Raw genomic sequence first — 16,741 nt, 5'->3', positions numbered from 1 at the left:
AAGACTCTTGTCAACAGCAAAAAAAAAAAAAAAAAAGTTGGGGGCTAAATCTATACTAGAATGATAGAATTTCAAGACCTCTAGTTTATATGGAGATAGAAAAGATAAAATATGAAGCTTACTACATCAAAATATTTAAAAATTTAACAAGATCACAAAGAATGCATGGATAATACTTCACTATATGACTGTTTTTGTCCATTTGATATTTATATATAAAAAAATACCATAGATTTGTCCACTTTGGTAGTTATGCAATAACTAATGTAAAAAATTAACCCTTTATTAACTAAAAGATAAAAATATCTTTTAGTATTCTTAGCAGAAATAGTTCTCATTCAATCCTCACAACTACCCTGGTAGACAGGCACTTTCATTTCCCTCACTTTAGTGGAAACTGAGGCACAAAATGGTTTAATGACTAGTGTATGGTTACCACGCCGTAAGTAGCAGAGCCAGAATTTAAAAGTGTGAATTTGCAACCTAGTGTTCTGGAATAAACTTGAAACTCCAGGGAATACAAAATACTTGGTGGTGCAAATTATCTTCTCCTAATTAAAAATAATACTGTAAACTGGTTGTGAATGAATTCTATAGTAACTTTTTTCTACTTTTATGATATAAAAATAATATTATGAAAATATCAAGCCATTACATAAATAATAGGGATATATAAAACCAAAGTTATTTACTTAAAACACTTAACACTCAAACTTCAAAAATTAAGTTCTTCACATATGTAGGTGATTTTCTCACAAACAAAACATAAACACACCTCTAGAGGAGATGGCTTACCTCCAATTTTATCTTTTTAAGTTAGTCTCACAGTTTAAAAGAAATGAAAAAATTGGCCAAAGGATCATTTCCCCTAAGGACTCAAGAGCTATGTAAGAATGACTTCCTTTTTTTTCTTTCTTTTTTAAAAAAATTAATTTATTTATTTTAGTTGGAGGCTAATTTATAATATTGTAGTGGTTTTTGCCATACATTGACATGAATCAGCCATGAGTGCACATGTGTCCCTCATTCTGAACCCCCCTCCCACCTTCTTTTTTAAGTACTGGAAGCTAACAATCTTCCAATACAACTCTATTGTGATTGCTTTAAAAACAAAACCATTATATTTATAAGCCTAGTTAGAATAATATTTCTAAAATTTCTGTGATTTTTACATAGAAAAATAGAAATTATTTTACAATCTGTTAAAACAATTTACATTTTCACATACTAGAGCAGTGGTACCCAAAGTCTGGAAGCATGGTTTATGGGCCAGCAACATGCGCATTACCTGGGGCCTTACCAGAAACACAAATTCTTGGGACCCACTGCAGATTTACTGAATCAGAAACACTGTGGGTAGGATGCAGCAATCTGTTTTACCTTTGATGGGGGTACAGGCTAAAGTTTGAAAACTCCTATATTAGAGTAAGTAGGACAATAATTATTTAAAAGGTACAGAGCAAAAATATCTTGCTGTGAATAAGACAGTAGACACAATGGGATACTGACTTGAAAACGTTTTAAAAAGAAACAAAACAAAACGGCTAACAGTAAGTTGAAATTCAGCCAAGAAACAGTTTTTGAAAAGTGAGTGAAACAATGTCTAAGTATGAACATAAGTCTGCATATGACACTAAAGTTACAGCTGAAGTTTAAGGCTGCTTTAAAAACAAAGAAAGACTTTTCCCCTTGTATCACTTAGCACTGTCTATTCTTCATTCTTTCCCCCCCCTTTTTTTTCCTGTGCAAGGTTGAAGGTGATTCTTAAGGCATAGTCTAGATACTGATTTTGCTTCTTGGCTTATTAAATTCTGCATTTAAATTCACATTTTAAATTATGTAATATATAACTTTTTCATCAAATACTATAAAATTGGTCTAAATATGCTATTGGAGTCATTCTACTTGAGACCAATGACAAGGGTATCTAAAGAAAAAAGGAATCAAATATATTTTGAATTACATTAACACAGCACATCAGACCAGATGCCATGCTGAGTCAGAGTTCTGCTATCACTTCCTTTGGCAATATATGCCTCAAATTCAGCCGATACCACAGACCATTGAGCAAATGCAAGATTACCTTCTGGACCAATTCAATCTTCCTCATTTTAGATAATATCTAGTTTAAGTCAAAGAAAAGAAGTCAAGAAACTTTTTTTAAAAAATGTAAATATTCAACCACTGCAAAATGTTCCCATTCTTAGAACCACAGATGTCATTTCTGTCTAGCAAAATTACAAAAATCATACAAAAAAATTAAAAGGACTGAAAATCACATGAATAGTCTACTTCTTGAATATCAGAAAAGTATATACTATCTCACCTCTGGAGTGACATCTCGTGGTGCAAACCCTGTTCCTCCAGTTGTTAATATCAAATTAAGTTCCTTTTCATCACACCAATCTATCAGGGTTTCCTGAAAGAAAACGATAATATTGTCACATGCAGAAGGGTTTGCTTGCCTACTCAAAACATCCACATACTGGAATACTTTGTATTCAGTGAGGAAACAGATTCAACACTCATGAGAAAAATCTGAGGTTTGGGGTATTTATTTTATTGATCATAGAAAATGAAGATGCAATCATTGAATTCTTGAAAGTAAATGAAACTCAGTGAACAGCATAAATATGTTTTAATTAATGCTCATTATGCCTTTAAATAGGATATCTGGAGATATTTTCAGTCATTCAAAATATATTAGGGTTAAAAAAATTGAGCACTGTGTGTTAATTAAATGATCTCACTATTTCATAAGTATAGCAATCCTGTCAGGCAAATATTCATACTTAAATTTTACATTTAAGGAAACAGACTCATTCATTTTTTTTTTTTAGTTAATGGACTCAGAGAGATCAAGAAATGTACTTGCTCATGGGCTCACAAACTAGAAGGGGAAATATTTAGAATTTAAACTTAGATCTGTTGGACCATCAAGACATGTTCCTCTATATTCTGCCTGTGATTGACTCAATATTTTTTTTTTTCTTTTGGCTAGTTTCAAGTTGTTTAAGAAAGTTTTACATTCTTGAGAATTATTTTACATAGTTGCCGAAAAGGAAAGGTGTAGGAATAAATGATTGCTTAAAGTTACTTTTTTCCTCACACCAACACTATGACACTTAGTTGAGATTAGAGTTACATACCACAAAATTGTGCAGTTGGTAGAGACCTTGGTAGATTTGCCTTTTCAATTTACAGACAAGACAAGTGAGGTGCAATGTAGTTAAATAATTTACTCAAAGTTACCTGGTTAATTTTGTAAAGAACAGGACAAGGATTTCTGCTATAGAGGATCTCTCTTTCTATTGCTAGTTCTATTCATCCATCCTACATTTTAACTATGAACTGTTCATTTAAATTGTAATTAAATACTTGCTTTGGTATTTTACTGTTTCATTTCCTTTATACAATCCAGTTCCAAAATTTAATAATACAATTATATCATTTATGTGTTGATAATCAGATGTGAAACATCAGTAACAGGCTGATAGAGTGTTAGTCGCTCAGTCGTGTCCGACTCTGCAACCTCATGGACTGCAGCCCCCAGGTACCTCTGTCCATGGAATTCTCCAGGCAAGAATACTGGAGTGGGTAGCCATTCTCTTCTCCAGGGAATCTTCCTGACTCAGGGATCAAAGCTGAGTTTCTTGTATTGCAGGCAGATTCTTTACTGTCTGAGCCACCAGGGAAGCCTTAATAGGCTGATATACATACACATATGTGTGTATATATACATACATACATATACAAAAGTAAATAAGTAAGGCTGATACTTATATGTAAAATACAGTGTTCCCAGTTCTCAAATTCATTGGTAATCCAAAATGCAGGATAATTATTCAGAAGGACAATTCAAGATTTTTAAATGATTTTTTTCCTATTCTCACTCACACTCCTGATATAGTTATAATTTTGTTCTGAGGAAAGCTCACACACAAATTATCAACGGTTATTTAATAAAGGTGATTATGTGGTAATTTCATAAATCAAAGTATTTATTTAAGAATTAGAAAAGCAAAAATACCCATCATTCCAGTGTACAAACAAAATTGAGAACCAGTTAAGAATATGTTCAAGTATTTGAAAAGCAATATTTTGTTGTCCAAAGTAGCTGTGTGATGTAAAACAGTTTCAACTAAACAAAAATTTTATTAGGACTTTTGACTTTTTAAGAGAAACTAGCACTCCAGTACTCTTGCCTGGAAAATCCCATGTGTGGAGGAGCCTGGTAGGATACAGTCCATGGGTCACAAAGAGTCGGACACGACTGAGCAACTTCACTATCACTTTTCACTTTCATGCATTGGAGAAGGAAATGGCAACCCACTCCAGTGTTCTTGCCTGGAGAATCCCAGGGACGGGGGAGGCTGGTGGGCTGCCGTCTATGGGGTCGCACAAAGTAGGCCACGACTAAAGCGACTTAGCGACTTAGCAGCAGCAGCAATCTTATCATTCATGCAACTGGTCTCCAAAACAGAAGGATTCCTTGTCAATCATTAACAGAGAATATGAATATTCCAGGCATCTAGTAGTGATTTATTTATTTAACATATCAATTCATTTATTTAACAAGAGAATATTTCAGGGCATACTTTTATTCAGGCACTTCATTAGATAACAGGTTTGCAAAGATGAATAAGCTATAATCCCTGGCCTAAAGGGTTCAGTTAGAGTTGCTCCGAGTCTGCAGTTGTGAAGAACTGTGCTACTAAAAGTATCACCTGTTTCACTGAGAGCTTGCTAGAAATACAGAATCGCAGTTCCCATCCAAGACCTACTGACTTAAGATCTACATTTTTAGAAATACTCCTCGAAATGCTATTTGCACGTTAAACTGGACTAAACCATGCTTTCTAACCATGTACCACTCAGAATATCGTGAATCTTTTCTTCTATCACGTTAGATCACCTGAAAGATTTATCTCATCACATTTTTCTCTGCACCTAAAAGATACCTTTCATTTTGAAATATACTTTAATATTTGGCTACTACCAGGTAGAAAGTCATTGAGGATTTCTACATTAACCATCATTATGAAAAATTCCTCTGTAGCTGCTGCAAAATTGAAGCTGAGGGCATTTTCTATTTTTAATTATTATTTTCCATTAAGTGAAAGGTGTTTCTTTAAAAACTTACTGCCTTGAACTTACAGATTAGCATAGTAGAATCAAGCTGCATCAAAGAATTTCTGCCTCTCCATATCTAACAAGTATAAACAAAAAGAGCAAAAACTAGAGGAAAAAAAACTTCCACCAGCAATGATCACATGGGAAAAAACATATAGCTCTATGTCATAAATCTCAAAAGTTGTGGTTAATGACAGAAATAAAATGTGTTTGAGACAGACAGGCTGAGACTCCTAATTCTACTCGTGCTCCCAAAAGTCATAATGGCGATCAAAATCATAAAAATTCTCACTAGTAACTTCAAATCAAGAGAGATGTAAATTGAAAGAAATGATTTTTTTCATCTTAAAAGCAGCTGCTGAGAGAAACAAATGAAATGAGCCATGAAATCTCTGTGATCAGTTTGAATGTTCCAGGAACAAATGCACACTGAATCAGGGAACTAATCTGAATCTGAGAAATCTATTGTTCAGTCACTAAGTGGTGTCCAGCTTTTTGTGGCTCCATGAACCGTACCACGCAGGCTCCTCTGTTCTCCACTCTCTCCTGCAATTTGCTCAAATTCATGTCCACTGATTCTGTAATACCATCTAACCCTCTCATCCTCTGCCACCCCGTTTTCCTTTTGCCTCCATTCTTTCCCAACATCAGCTTCCCTAGTGGCTCACTGGTAAATAATATGCCTGCAATGCAGGAGACCTGGGTTTGATCCCTGGTATGGGAAGATTCCCTGGAGAAGGGAAAGGATGCCCACTCCAGTATTCTGGCCTGGAGAATTCCATAGTCCATGGGTTGCAAAGAGTCAGACATGACTGAGTAACTTTTACTTTCACTTTCCAATCTTTCCCAACATCAGGGTCATTTCCAATAGCCAGCTCTTCACATCAGATGGCTAAAGTATTGCAGTGTTGGCTGCAGCATCAGTCCTTCCAGTGAATATTCAGGGTTGATTTCCTTAAGGACTGACTGGTTTGATCTTCTTGTAGTCCACAGGGCTCTCAAGAGTCTTCTCCAACACCACAGCTGTAGTCCACAGGATTCTCAAGAGTCTTCTCCAGCACCACAATTCAAAAGCATCAATTCTTTGGCACTCAGTCTTCATTATAGACCAACTTACTCCTTACATGATTACTGGAAAAACCACAGCTTTGTCTATACAGACCTTTGTCGAAAAAACGATGTCTCTGCTTTATAATACACTTCTAGGTTTGTCATAGCTTTTCTTCCAAGGAGGAAGCATCTTTTAATTTCATGGCTGCAGTCACTGTCCACTGTACACAGTGATTTTGGAGCAACTGTCACTGCTTCCATTTTTTTCCTCTTCTATTTGCAATAAAGTGATGGGACCAGATGCCATGATCTTAGTTTTTTGAATATTGAGCTTTAAGCCAGCTTGTTCGCTCTCCTCCTTCACCCTCATCAAGAGGCTCTTTAGTTTCTCTTCACAATCAGCCATTAGAATGATATTATCTGCATATATGAGTTTGTTGATATTTCTCCCAGCAATCTTGATTCCAGCTTGTGATTCATTCAGCCTGGCATTTTACATGATATACTCTTCATATAAGTTAAACAGCAAGGTGAAAATATAAATCCTTGTTGCACTCCTTTCCCAATTTTGAACCAGTCCATTTCTTCATGTCTGGTTCTAACTGTTGCTTTTTGACCCACATGCAGGTTTCTCAGGAGACAGGTAGGGTTGTCTGGTACTCTCTCTTTAAAAATTTTCCACAGTGATCCACACAGTCAAACGCTCTGGTGTTTCATGCCCCTTCGTGGCTCACAGCTTTGTTGTGGCAAATGGGCTTGCATAACTCAATGAAGCTATGAGCCATACCATGAAGGGTCACCCAAGACAGACGGTAATAATGAAGAGTTCTGACAAAACATGGTCCAATGGAGAAGGAAATGGCAACCGACAGTATCCTTGCCTGGAAAACCCCATGGATCGTATTAAACCTAATGATATCCTCACATAATAGTAAGTTAAACCCTTATTTAGGTACAAAAACCCTATTACTGGACATTTAATAAAATCTCACAGAGAAAAAAAGGCAATTCCAACAAAGATGGTATGTAGTCTCTGGTTCCTCACTTCCTCTATTTTGCTTTGTGCAAGTCTGTCCAGATCTGATATAGTCTCTAGGTTTGTCATAGCAGTAGTTTATGAAATAAGCTCATATTGAGGACTGGGTGTTGTTCAAGAAGGTTTTTTTTTGGTAACCATATAATAAATAGAAATTTGAAGGAATGTAGAAGGAAATAGCAACCCACTCCAGTGTTCTTGCCTGGAGAATCCCAGGGACAGGGGAGCCTGGTGGGCTGCCGTCTATGGAGTCACACAGAGTCAGACACAACTAAAGTGACGCAGCAGCAGCAGCAGCAGCAGAAGGTAGTTAAAAGGAAATATAACAGTGCTAGCATCCTTATCTTTCAACTTTGTCTAAGGTTTACAAAGTTAAAACTATGACTGTAAGCTATTAATGATTTTCTTATTTATTTTTTAACTTTAGAGATCTTGGTTTAGCAAATAATATCTCTAGTAATATGCCTTTTCAATACACTTTCTTTTGCCTCTATTTAAATGAAATAAAATGCTATTTTGTATTAGCTTTAGAGAATTATTATAAATTCATATAGCTATATCTTTTACTCAATTAAGCATTCATCCATCCATTCTTCCATCTATAATACAGGCATAGAAAGATTTCAGGTTTTTTATAATTAATCTTAATGGTTATTTCTGGATAATTAGAATTTTGAAGTGCATTTTATTTTTTACTCCCACTTTAACTTTTTGCATCTTTAGAATCCTTCATAATTTGCATGTATTTTTAAAAATTAAACAGATTTTTAAAATTGAATTTTCTGTTGTGTATCAGGAACTAACATAGAATTATAGGTCAATTATACATCAACATCAAACAAACTTAAAGAAAAAGAGATCAAATTCATGGTTAACAGAGGCAGGAGGTGGTTAAAAGGGGAACTGGATGAAAGTGGTCATAAGATACAAGTTTCTAGGCATAAAATAAATACGAGGGATAAAATGCATAACATAACTATAACAAACACTGCTATACATTATATATGAAAGCTGTAAATCATTAGATTTCTTATCACAAGGCAAATTTTTTCCTATTTCTTTAATGTATCTATTCACTAAACTTACTGTGGTAATTTCATGATAAATATGTGTCATATTATTATGCTGTACACTTTAAATTTATACAGTGCTATATGCCAACTATATCTCAATAAAATTGGGATAAAAATGGAATCTCCTGGTATTAGTTCATCATTCTGACAGCTAGTATCTTATTATCTCATTTTTCCCTCATTTTTAACTATTTCAGGTCTTCCCTGGTAGCTCAGATGATAGCATTACAAAAAATGTAATGCTAATCACTACATTTAAACATTCCAAAGTTATTCAGAAGACCAGGGTTAGATCCCTGGATTGGGAAGATCCCTTGGAGTAGGAAATGGCCTCCACTCCAGTATTCCTGCCTGGGAAATTTCATGGACAGAGGAGCCTAGTGGGCTACTGTCCATGGGGTCACAAAAAGTCAGACATGACTGAGCACCTAACACTTTCACTTTTAGCCAGTGCGGAAACAAATTTTATACGCAACAACAATTCATATGCTCTTGTGAAAGACTAAATATGACCATATATTCTTTATAGGTCCTCCTATTAAGAGGTGGAATCTATTTCTCTGAGGTTTGCATCTCCGCTGGACTTGTGACTTTGGTCAACAGAATGGGGCAGAAGTCATGAGGTGTGAGTTCTGAAGCCCAATATCTAAAAGGACTTCACAGTTTCTACCTTCACTCTTTGGTAAATTTCTATTACCATGACCAGAAGTCCAGGCTAAATAATGGAAAGGTCAGAGATATTGTGGAGAGAAAGGCCTAGCGGAACAGAGAGCAGTAAGGACCTAGAAACCTAAGCGAGTTCATCTTAGATTCTACAGCCATAGCTGAGCTGATTAGTTATTTCAGCCGTATGAGTGATTCCAGGTAAGAGAAGATGATATACTACATGAATCAGGCAAATACAGATTCATTAGAATTAACAAGTCACTGTTGTCCTAAGTCACAAGATTTTGTGGTGGTTTTAATGTAACAATAAACTTACTACTTTCATAATTAGCATCTTTGCATCCTTCTCTTTCTCTGGCTATCTCTAATTTATATCTTACTAATCATAAGTTTATACACCCTTTATAATAAACTTCCACATAGCTTTGAAAGTGGACTTGACGTGAATTACATATAAATAAATTGGCATAAAGTCTCAAGAAAGTGACTGTTTCAGTTAATCATTCACTTTGAGAAACAATCCAATGCCTAGCATAGGCCAGGAAAATGTAGGTATGGGGCAAAAAGGGGGCATAACAAATGTCCTTAATATCAAAGAGCTCAGAAGTATGAACTAATTAATATAATGTACATCACTTTATCAAGGTGAGTGCTATGAAAGAGGGATGCCCATGTTAAGAAAACTTTTTCACAGTATTATATATTTTAAAATATATAACATTTTCTTCATTACTAGGATGAAAACATCACTCCACAAAAGTTTTGAAATATTTCTCTCTTGCCCAAGAGCAAAACTCCCAGTAAAGAGAAAAGTGGGACAGTCATAGAGAGAAGAGGAAACACGTTTTACAAGCCACCATTCTCTACATCCACCTGAAGTTGAATATTTAACTAGATCTAAATCTAAGATAATAGATTTTCTTCTTTTCTCTACATTTATCGATGGAAACATGAATCACTGAATTAAGCAGACCTCACCAATATAAAACATTTCAGAAATGTCATATTTTTCTTCAGTTTATTAAATAGCTATGAAATAACCAACTAAAAAATTCCTATCTGTGCATAATGAGACACAGTTTTAGGGTCATCTCAGTAAAGTCTCCTCTAATTCCTCCAGGCAATCTGTTCCCCACATGTGTTCCTACTCACTCCTTTGGAAAGCACTTTTCATAGTTTACTAAGACTTACATGTTCAAATGTCTCATCTCTGAGATTGATCTTCAAAAGTTTGATCATGCATCTCTATCAGTGAACAATTGCTGAATGTTATTTTCATATTACTGGATGAAAGCATTTAGCATATCACACTTAAATAGAAATTTTTAAAAATGAGATAAACATGATACAATATTTTAATTTTTTTCATTTTACTGAACTAATTAAATGTGCAAAATATTCTTCTCACTAATTTTGTGTGAAAGCAATGTGCTTAAATATTCATTATTTTAGAAAATTAGAAAATCTTGGTTTGATATTTTGTGATATAATAATTAAAAAGTAAAATATCATTTTAAAAGATAAGTAGAGGGAAACAGAAGAAGCACTTACTAAATCATTACACAACATTTATTTTCAATCTCATCCATCAAACATGCATTGCATTTTTGAAATGGGATTAATACGTTTCTACCTTTTAAGATATTAGTTCTTTCTACAAAGTAATTGGAAGATATTACTTTTAAAATATTAACAAATGGGTTCAAAATCCACTAAAACTCTTCAAATAGAAACGTTTTAAATGGTTTAAAATTTTGTCTCCTAGATTTTTTTTAAGGTATGCAGTTACTAGTTTATATAAGTGACACAGTATCATTTCCATTACCAAAGAGCTTAATGTGAACAATTTTAATTATCCAAGTATCTTAAGCATGTCTTAATACTGTAGGAAATATTTCCTAAGATATTCTTTCATGTTTTTTTCTGCAAATTGTTTTCTGAATTACTTTAACTTCTCATTTATTTTTCCAAGCTGATTCTCCCATTATGCATATTTTAGTATCACCATCCCTGGTGGCTCAGATGGTAAAGAATCTGCCTGCAATGCGGGAGAGCTGGGTTTGATCCTTATGTCAGGAGGAACACTCCAGTATTCTTGCCTGGAGAATTCTGTGGACAGAGGAGCCTGGCAAGCTACAATCCATGGGGTTGCAAAGAGTCAGACACTATTGAGTGACTAACACACACAGTATCTTCTTATCTGTATGTATGTATTCAGTTCAGTTGCTCAGTCGTGTCCGATTCTTTGTGATCCCATGAATCGCAGCACGCCAGGCCTCCCTGTCCATCACCATCTCCCGGAGTTCACTCAGACTTACGTCCATAGAGTCCGTGATGCCATCCAGCCATCTCATCCTCTGTCGTCCCCTTCTCCTCCTGCCCCCAATCCCTCCCAGCATCAGAATCTTTTCCAATGAGTCAACTCTTCTCATGAGGGGGCCAAAGTACTGGAGTTTCAGCTTTAGCATCATTCCTTCCAAAGAACACCCAGGGCTGATCTCCTTTAGAATGCACTGGTTGGCTCTCCTTGCAGTCCAAGGGACTCTCAAGAGTCTTCTCCAACACCACACTTCGAAAGCATCAATTCTTCGGCACTCAGCCTTCTTCACAGTCCAACTCTCACTTCCATACATGACCACAGGAAAAACCACAGCCTTGACTAGACAGACCTTAGTCAGCAAAGTAATGTCTTTGCTTTTGAATATGCTATCTAGGTTGGTCATAACTTTTCTTCCAAGGAGTAATTGTCTTTTAATTCCATGGCTGTAGTCACCATCTGCAGTGATTTTGGAGCCCCCCAAAATAAAGTATGACACTGTTCCCCCATCTATTTCCCATGAAGTGTACTATCTGGACTTAATATCTCTTTCTCTGGTTGTTTTTGGCTTTGTCATCTACTTCAAACCATTTTAAAGTTAATATTCTAAACTATATTTCCCTAAAACCTTTTGTAAGTAACTTGTCTTCATTCAAGAAAATAACATATTTTCTAAATATTTGTTAATACAGCTGAAGCTTTCACCAAGTTCTTTAAAAAGTAAATGCAAACAATAGCAACAGCACAGCAAGTGATTAAAATGAGAAGTATAAGTGCCTGGGATATTTGGGTGGGGGGGTGTAAAGATAAGAAGCAAGCAGGTGACTTTATCCAAGGAGTATTCACCCATTATTTTTCATACATTCCTATTTTTCATTTGCATATAAATGAAAACTAATATTTTGTTGTATTTTAAATTATAACTTGTTCTTCTCATACACCCACAAAAAAGTCAACCCAGGTGCCATTTCAAGCTAATTGTATCTTTGGCTCACAAGAAAGTGAGGGCTGTTGTTTTATTCAAGTGATCTAATTCTTAACTCCTGGACCAATTTCAGTTTATTTCTATTCATTTAGATATCAAATACTATTGTTTTCAACAAATACTGTAGGTACTACATATAAAGACATGTTAAAGAATGCAAATGATTACAGCTCTAACCACTGTTGATATTAATGTAAGATATTGTAGTGATGGTATTAAACTGCTATGGAAACCAGCTTACTATTATTTATGAATATCATTTTCTTGCACTTTATTAAATGTCTTTTATCAACATGATTTTTCCCAACTTTAACGAGTAATAGTATATTAAACCTCTCACTGATGAAAGAAATATAAATGAGAAGATGCAACTGCATCATGTGCCAAAAATTCAAGTATAATTAATTTGTGCTTGGGTATCTCCAGTGTACTGTTCTGAATGAATGTAACCTGGGTCCACATTCTGCAATCATCACAATAGTGCAGAACACTGTATTATGATGAGAAATTAGTAACCTGAATTGCTTCAGAGAATAGCAAGTATTTGCTCCTAAAGATGGAATCACACTGACACAAGTTAAGCACTTGGCATAGTAGGGGCTGAATAAGTGATTATTTTTCGTTATTTTTCAACGGTATTATTTTTGTCAGAGTTACACTGTCTATGTATGGAGTTTTTCCACAACATTAATCACCTTAGAAGATCCAAGGAGAGTTCAGGGTTCATGGTAATCTTTTTAGAACGAACTCTTATAGGTCAAACATTGGAAATGACATATTTTAAAAGGAAGATAAATAGTAAAAGAATAATCAAATGATTTATGGACCTAAGTGGATTTAAGAAAGAAGTCTTTTGACCTGTTTCTCCTATTTTCCCTAAGGCCTTAACTGAGTTTCAGAGCCATATCTTATGCATATTTGTACTCTTCATTGATCTTAATAGGTGACCTGAATAAATGGCAGATGATTCTGCCAATGGGAAGCTTTTCCTAAGACTGACTGGACCTCAGAAAGGACAATGAAATAATTAAAACTAAATAATAGTAAATCAAACATATTATCTCAAGATGAGTTCAATAGGAATCCTTAGGAATCAACCTAATATAAGAAATGCAATTACAGGCTTTCTCCAATCAGTCAAATATTTGCTACCTAGGAGAAGAGAATGGCTGAAGTATGGAAAACAAACCACAAAAGTCTCCCTCAAAATTTCTCTTAGGATTGATTCTAGGATTACTCTGCTCGGTGTCAAAACAAAACAGATATATCACCAACAGACTGAGAGAAATTCAATATTCAGTATTCAGTATATTTCAATCAAAACTAAAATGGCTTTGAAAACAGGACAGAGGACCATATATCATATTAGTGTACTGGGTCCCCAAAGTTATTAAAAACGACTGAGAAACAACATTTACCTGTAGAACACGCAGCTATAGTACTGGAGTTTTTCTCAATTTGTGTCTGTGTGTGTGCGTTACTGATACTATCATTCCTTTTCTATTAATACTATAGATGCATCTTGTTACTGTTCAGTTGCTCGGTCATGTCTGACTCTTTGTGACCCCATGGACTGCAGCATGCTAAGCTTTCCTGCGCTTCATTATCTTCAGGCGCCTGCTCAAACTTGTGTCCATTGATTCAGTGATGCCATCTCACCCTCTGTCGACCCTTCTCCTGCCTTCAAAATTTCCCAGAAACAGGGTCTTTTCTAATGAGTTAGTCTTCACATCAGGTGGCCAAATTATTGCAGCTTCACCTTTAGCATCAGTCCTTCCAATAAATATTCAGACTGATTTCCTTTAGAACTGACTGGTTTGATCTCCTTGCAGTTCAATGGACTCTCAAGAGTCTTCTCCAATACCACAGTTTAAAAGCATCAGTTCTTCAGCGCTCAGCCTTCTTTATGGTCCAGCTCTCACATCCATACATGACTACTGGAAAAACCATAGCTTTGAATAGATGGACCTTTGTTGGCAAAGTAATATCTCCGCTTTTTAATATGTTAAGTTGGTCATAACTTTTCTTCCAAGGAGTACATGTCTTTTAATTTCATGGCTGCAGTCACCATCTGCAGGGATTTTGGAGTTAAAGAAAATAAAGTCTCTCACTGTTTCCATTGTTTCCCTATCCATTCGCCATGAAGTAACGGGACCAGATGCCATGATGTTAGTTTTTTGAATCTTGAGTTTTAAGCCAGCTTTTTCACTCTTCTCTTTCACTTTCATCAAGAGGCTCTTTAGTTCCTCTTTGCTTTCTGCCGTAAGGGTTATCTGCATATCTGAGGTAATTGATATTTCACCCAGAAATTTTGATTCCAGCTTTTGCTTCATCCAGCTGGCATTTCACATGATGTACTCTGCAAAGAAGTTAAATAAGCAGGATAACAATATACAGCCTTGATGTACTCCTTTCCCAATTTTGAACCAGCCCATTGTTCCATGTCCGGTTCTAACTGTTGCTCTTGACCTGCATACAGGTTTCACAAGAGGCAGGTAAGGTTAAGGTATGATGTTCCCATCTCTTGAAGAATTTTCCAGTTCGTTGTGATCCACCCAGTCAAAGGCTTTAGTGTAGTCAATGAAGGAGAAGTAGATGTTTTTCTGGAATTCTCTTGCTTTTTCTATGATCCAACAGATATTGGCCATTTGATCTCTGGTTCCTCTGCCTCTTCTCAATTCAGCTTGAACATCTGGAAGTTCTTAGTTCATATATGCTTCTTGTCCAGCTTGGAGAGTTTTCAGCATTACTTTGCTAGCATGTGAAATGAGTGCAATTATGCAGTAGTTTAGATATTCTTTAGCATTGTCCTTCTTTGGGATTGGAATGAAAACTGACCTTTTCCAGTCCTGTGGCCATTGCTGAGCTTTCCAAATTTGATGGCGTATTGGGTGCAGCACTTTCACAGCATCATCTTTCAGGATTTTAAAAAGCTCAGCTGGAGTCCCATCACCTCCACCAGCTTTGTTCATAGTGATGCTTCTTAAGGCCCACTTCACTTCACACTCCAGGCTCTACGTAAGTGATCACACCATCGTGGTTATCTAAGTCATTACCATCTTTTATGTATAGTTCTTCTGTATATTCTTGCCACTTCTTCTTAGTATCCTCTGCTTCTGTTAGGTCCATACCATTTCTGTCCTTTACTGTACCCATCTTTGTATGAAATGTTCCCTTGGTATCTCTAATTTTCTTAAAGCAATCTCTAGTCTTTCCCATTCTATTGTTTTCCTCTATTTCTTTGCATTGATCACTTAGGAAGGCTTTCTTTTCTCTCCTTGCTATTCTTTGGAATTTGCATTCAGATGGATATCTTTTCTCTTTGTCTTCCACTTCTCTTCTTTTCTCAGCTATTTGCAAGGCCTCCTCAGAAACAACCATTTTGTCTTTTTGCATTTCTTTTTCTTGGGGATGGTTTTGATCATGGCCTCTTGTACAATGTCATGAACCTCTGTCTGTAATTCATCAGGCACTCTGTCCATCAGATCTAATCCTTTGAATCTATTTCTCACTTTCACTATGTAATCATAGGGATTTGATTTAGGTCATATCTGAATGATCCAGTGGTTTTCCCTACTTTCTTCACTTTAAGTCTGAATTTGGCAACAGGGAGTTCATGATCTGAGCCACAGTCAGTTCCCAGTCTTGCTTTTGCTGACATATAGAGCTTCTCCATGTTCAGCTGCAAAGAACAAAATCAATCTGATTTCAGTATTGACCATCTGGTGATGTCTATGTGTAGAGTCTTCTCTTGTGTTGTTGGAAGAGGGTGTTTGCTATGACCAGTGCGTTCTCTTGGCAAAAGTCTGTTAGCCTGTACCTGCTTCATTTTGTACTCCAAAGCCAAACTTGCTTGTTACTCCAGGTATCTCCTGATTTCCTACTTTTGCATTCCAGTCACCTACCTAGTAGCTATATTGTAGCCCATGACTAAAGAACTAAGCAGGGTAAGGAAAAAAATCTGTTTATTCCATGAGATAATGGCAAGAATATTTATCTTATTTTATAGATAGCACATCAGTTTTAAGACAAATTTATATGATTAGTTTTAAGAGAAATTAATAAGATTCTAATTCCACAATCAATGTAGGCAACAGAAATACTGAAACATGCTGTTTCCAAGACTGAACACTTGGACTAACTATATATGTATGGATTTGTTTACATATTAAAGATATTACAAGTTCTAAGAGAAAAGGGGATGATGGCATCATCTTTGACGTTCAGCCTTAAGACTGTCAGATCTCAGTGGAAAACCATCAATATAAACGCTTGCTTCAGAGAAGCTAGTCTTTGAATTATTAGTTAAAACCTCTATAGTTTTTATTATATGTGTTCTATATTTTTTGTATTTTTTCCTAAAAAGTATACCTTCCATACTTCAATGAAGCAATGGCAAATAATATTAGAATGAACAGTTTGGATGTTAAGAAGGCAAATAGATGTTTATTCAAATATGGTTTTATTTTTCCTATCATTAT

At 35.5% G+C, this 16,741-nt stretch overlaps 1 protein-coding gene across 19 annotated transcripts in view; it reads right to left on the bottom strand.

Moving 5' to 3' along the window:
• Positions 1-16,741, bottom strand: part of GPHN (gephyrin) — a 563,152-nt gene that overhangs the window by 301,439 nt on the left and 244,972 nt on the right. For all 19 annotated transcript variants that reach the window (XM_060418186.1, XM_060418187.1, XM_060418188.1 and 16 more), the window contains one exon: positions 2,327-2,419. Coding sequence is in view for 18 of the 19 variants with exons in the window: in XM_060418179.1 (XP_060274162.1) it covers positions 2,327-2,419 (93 nt within the window). In the remaining variant the exon portion in view is untranslated. The remainder of the gene's footprint in view (positions 1-2,326; positions 2,420-16,741) is intronic.

Source organism: Ovis aries, chromosome 7 (genome assembly GCF_016772045.2).
Source record: "Ovis aries strain OAR_USU_Benz2616 breed Rambouillet chromosome 7, ARS-UI_Ramb_v3.0, whole genome shotgun sequence".
NCBI classification, from domain to species: Eukaryota; Metazoa; Chordata; class Mammalia; order Artiodactyla; family Bovidae; genus Ovis; species Ovis aries.
This window is presented reverse-complemented; position numbering and strand designations above follow the sequence as displayed.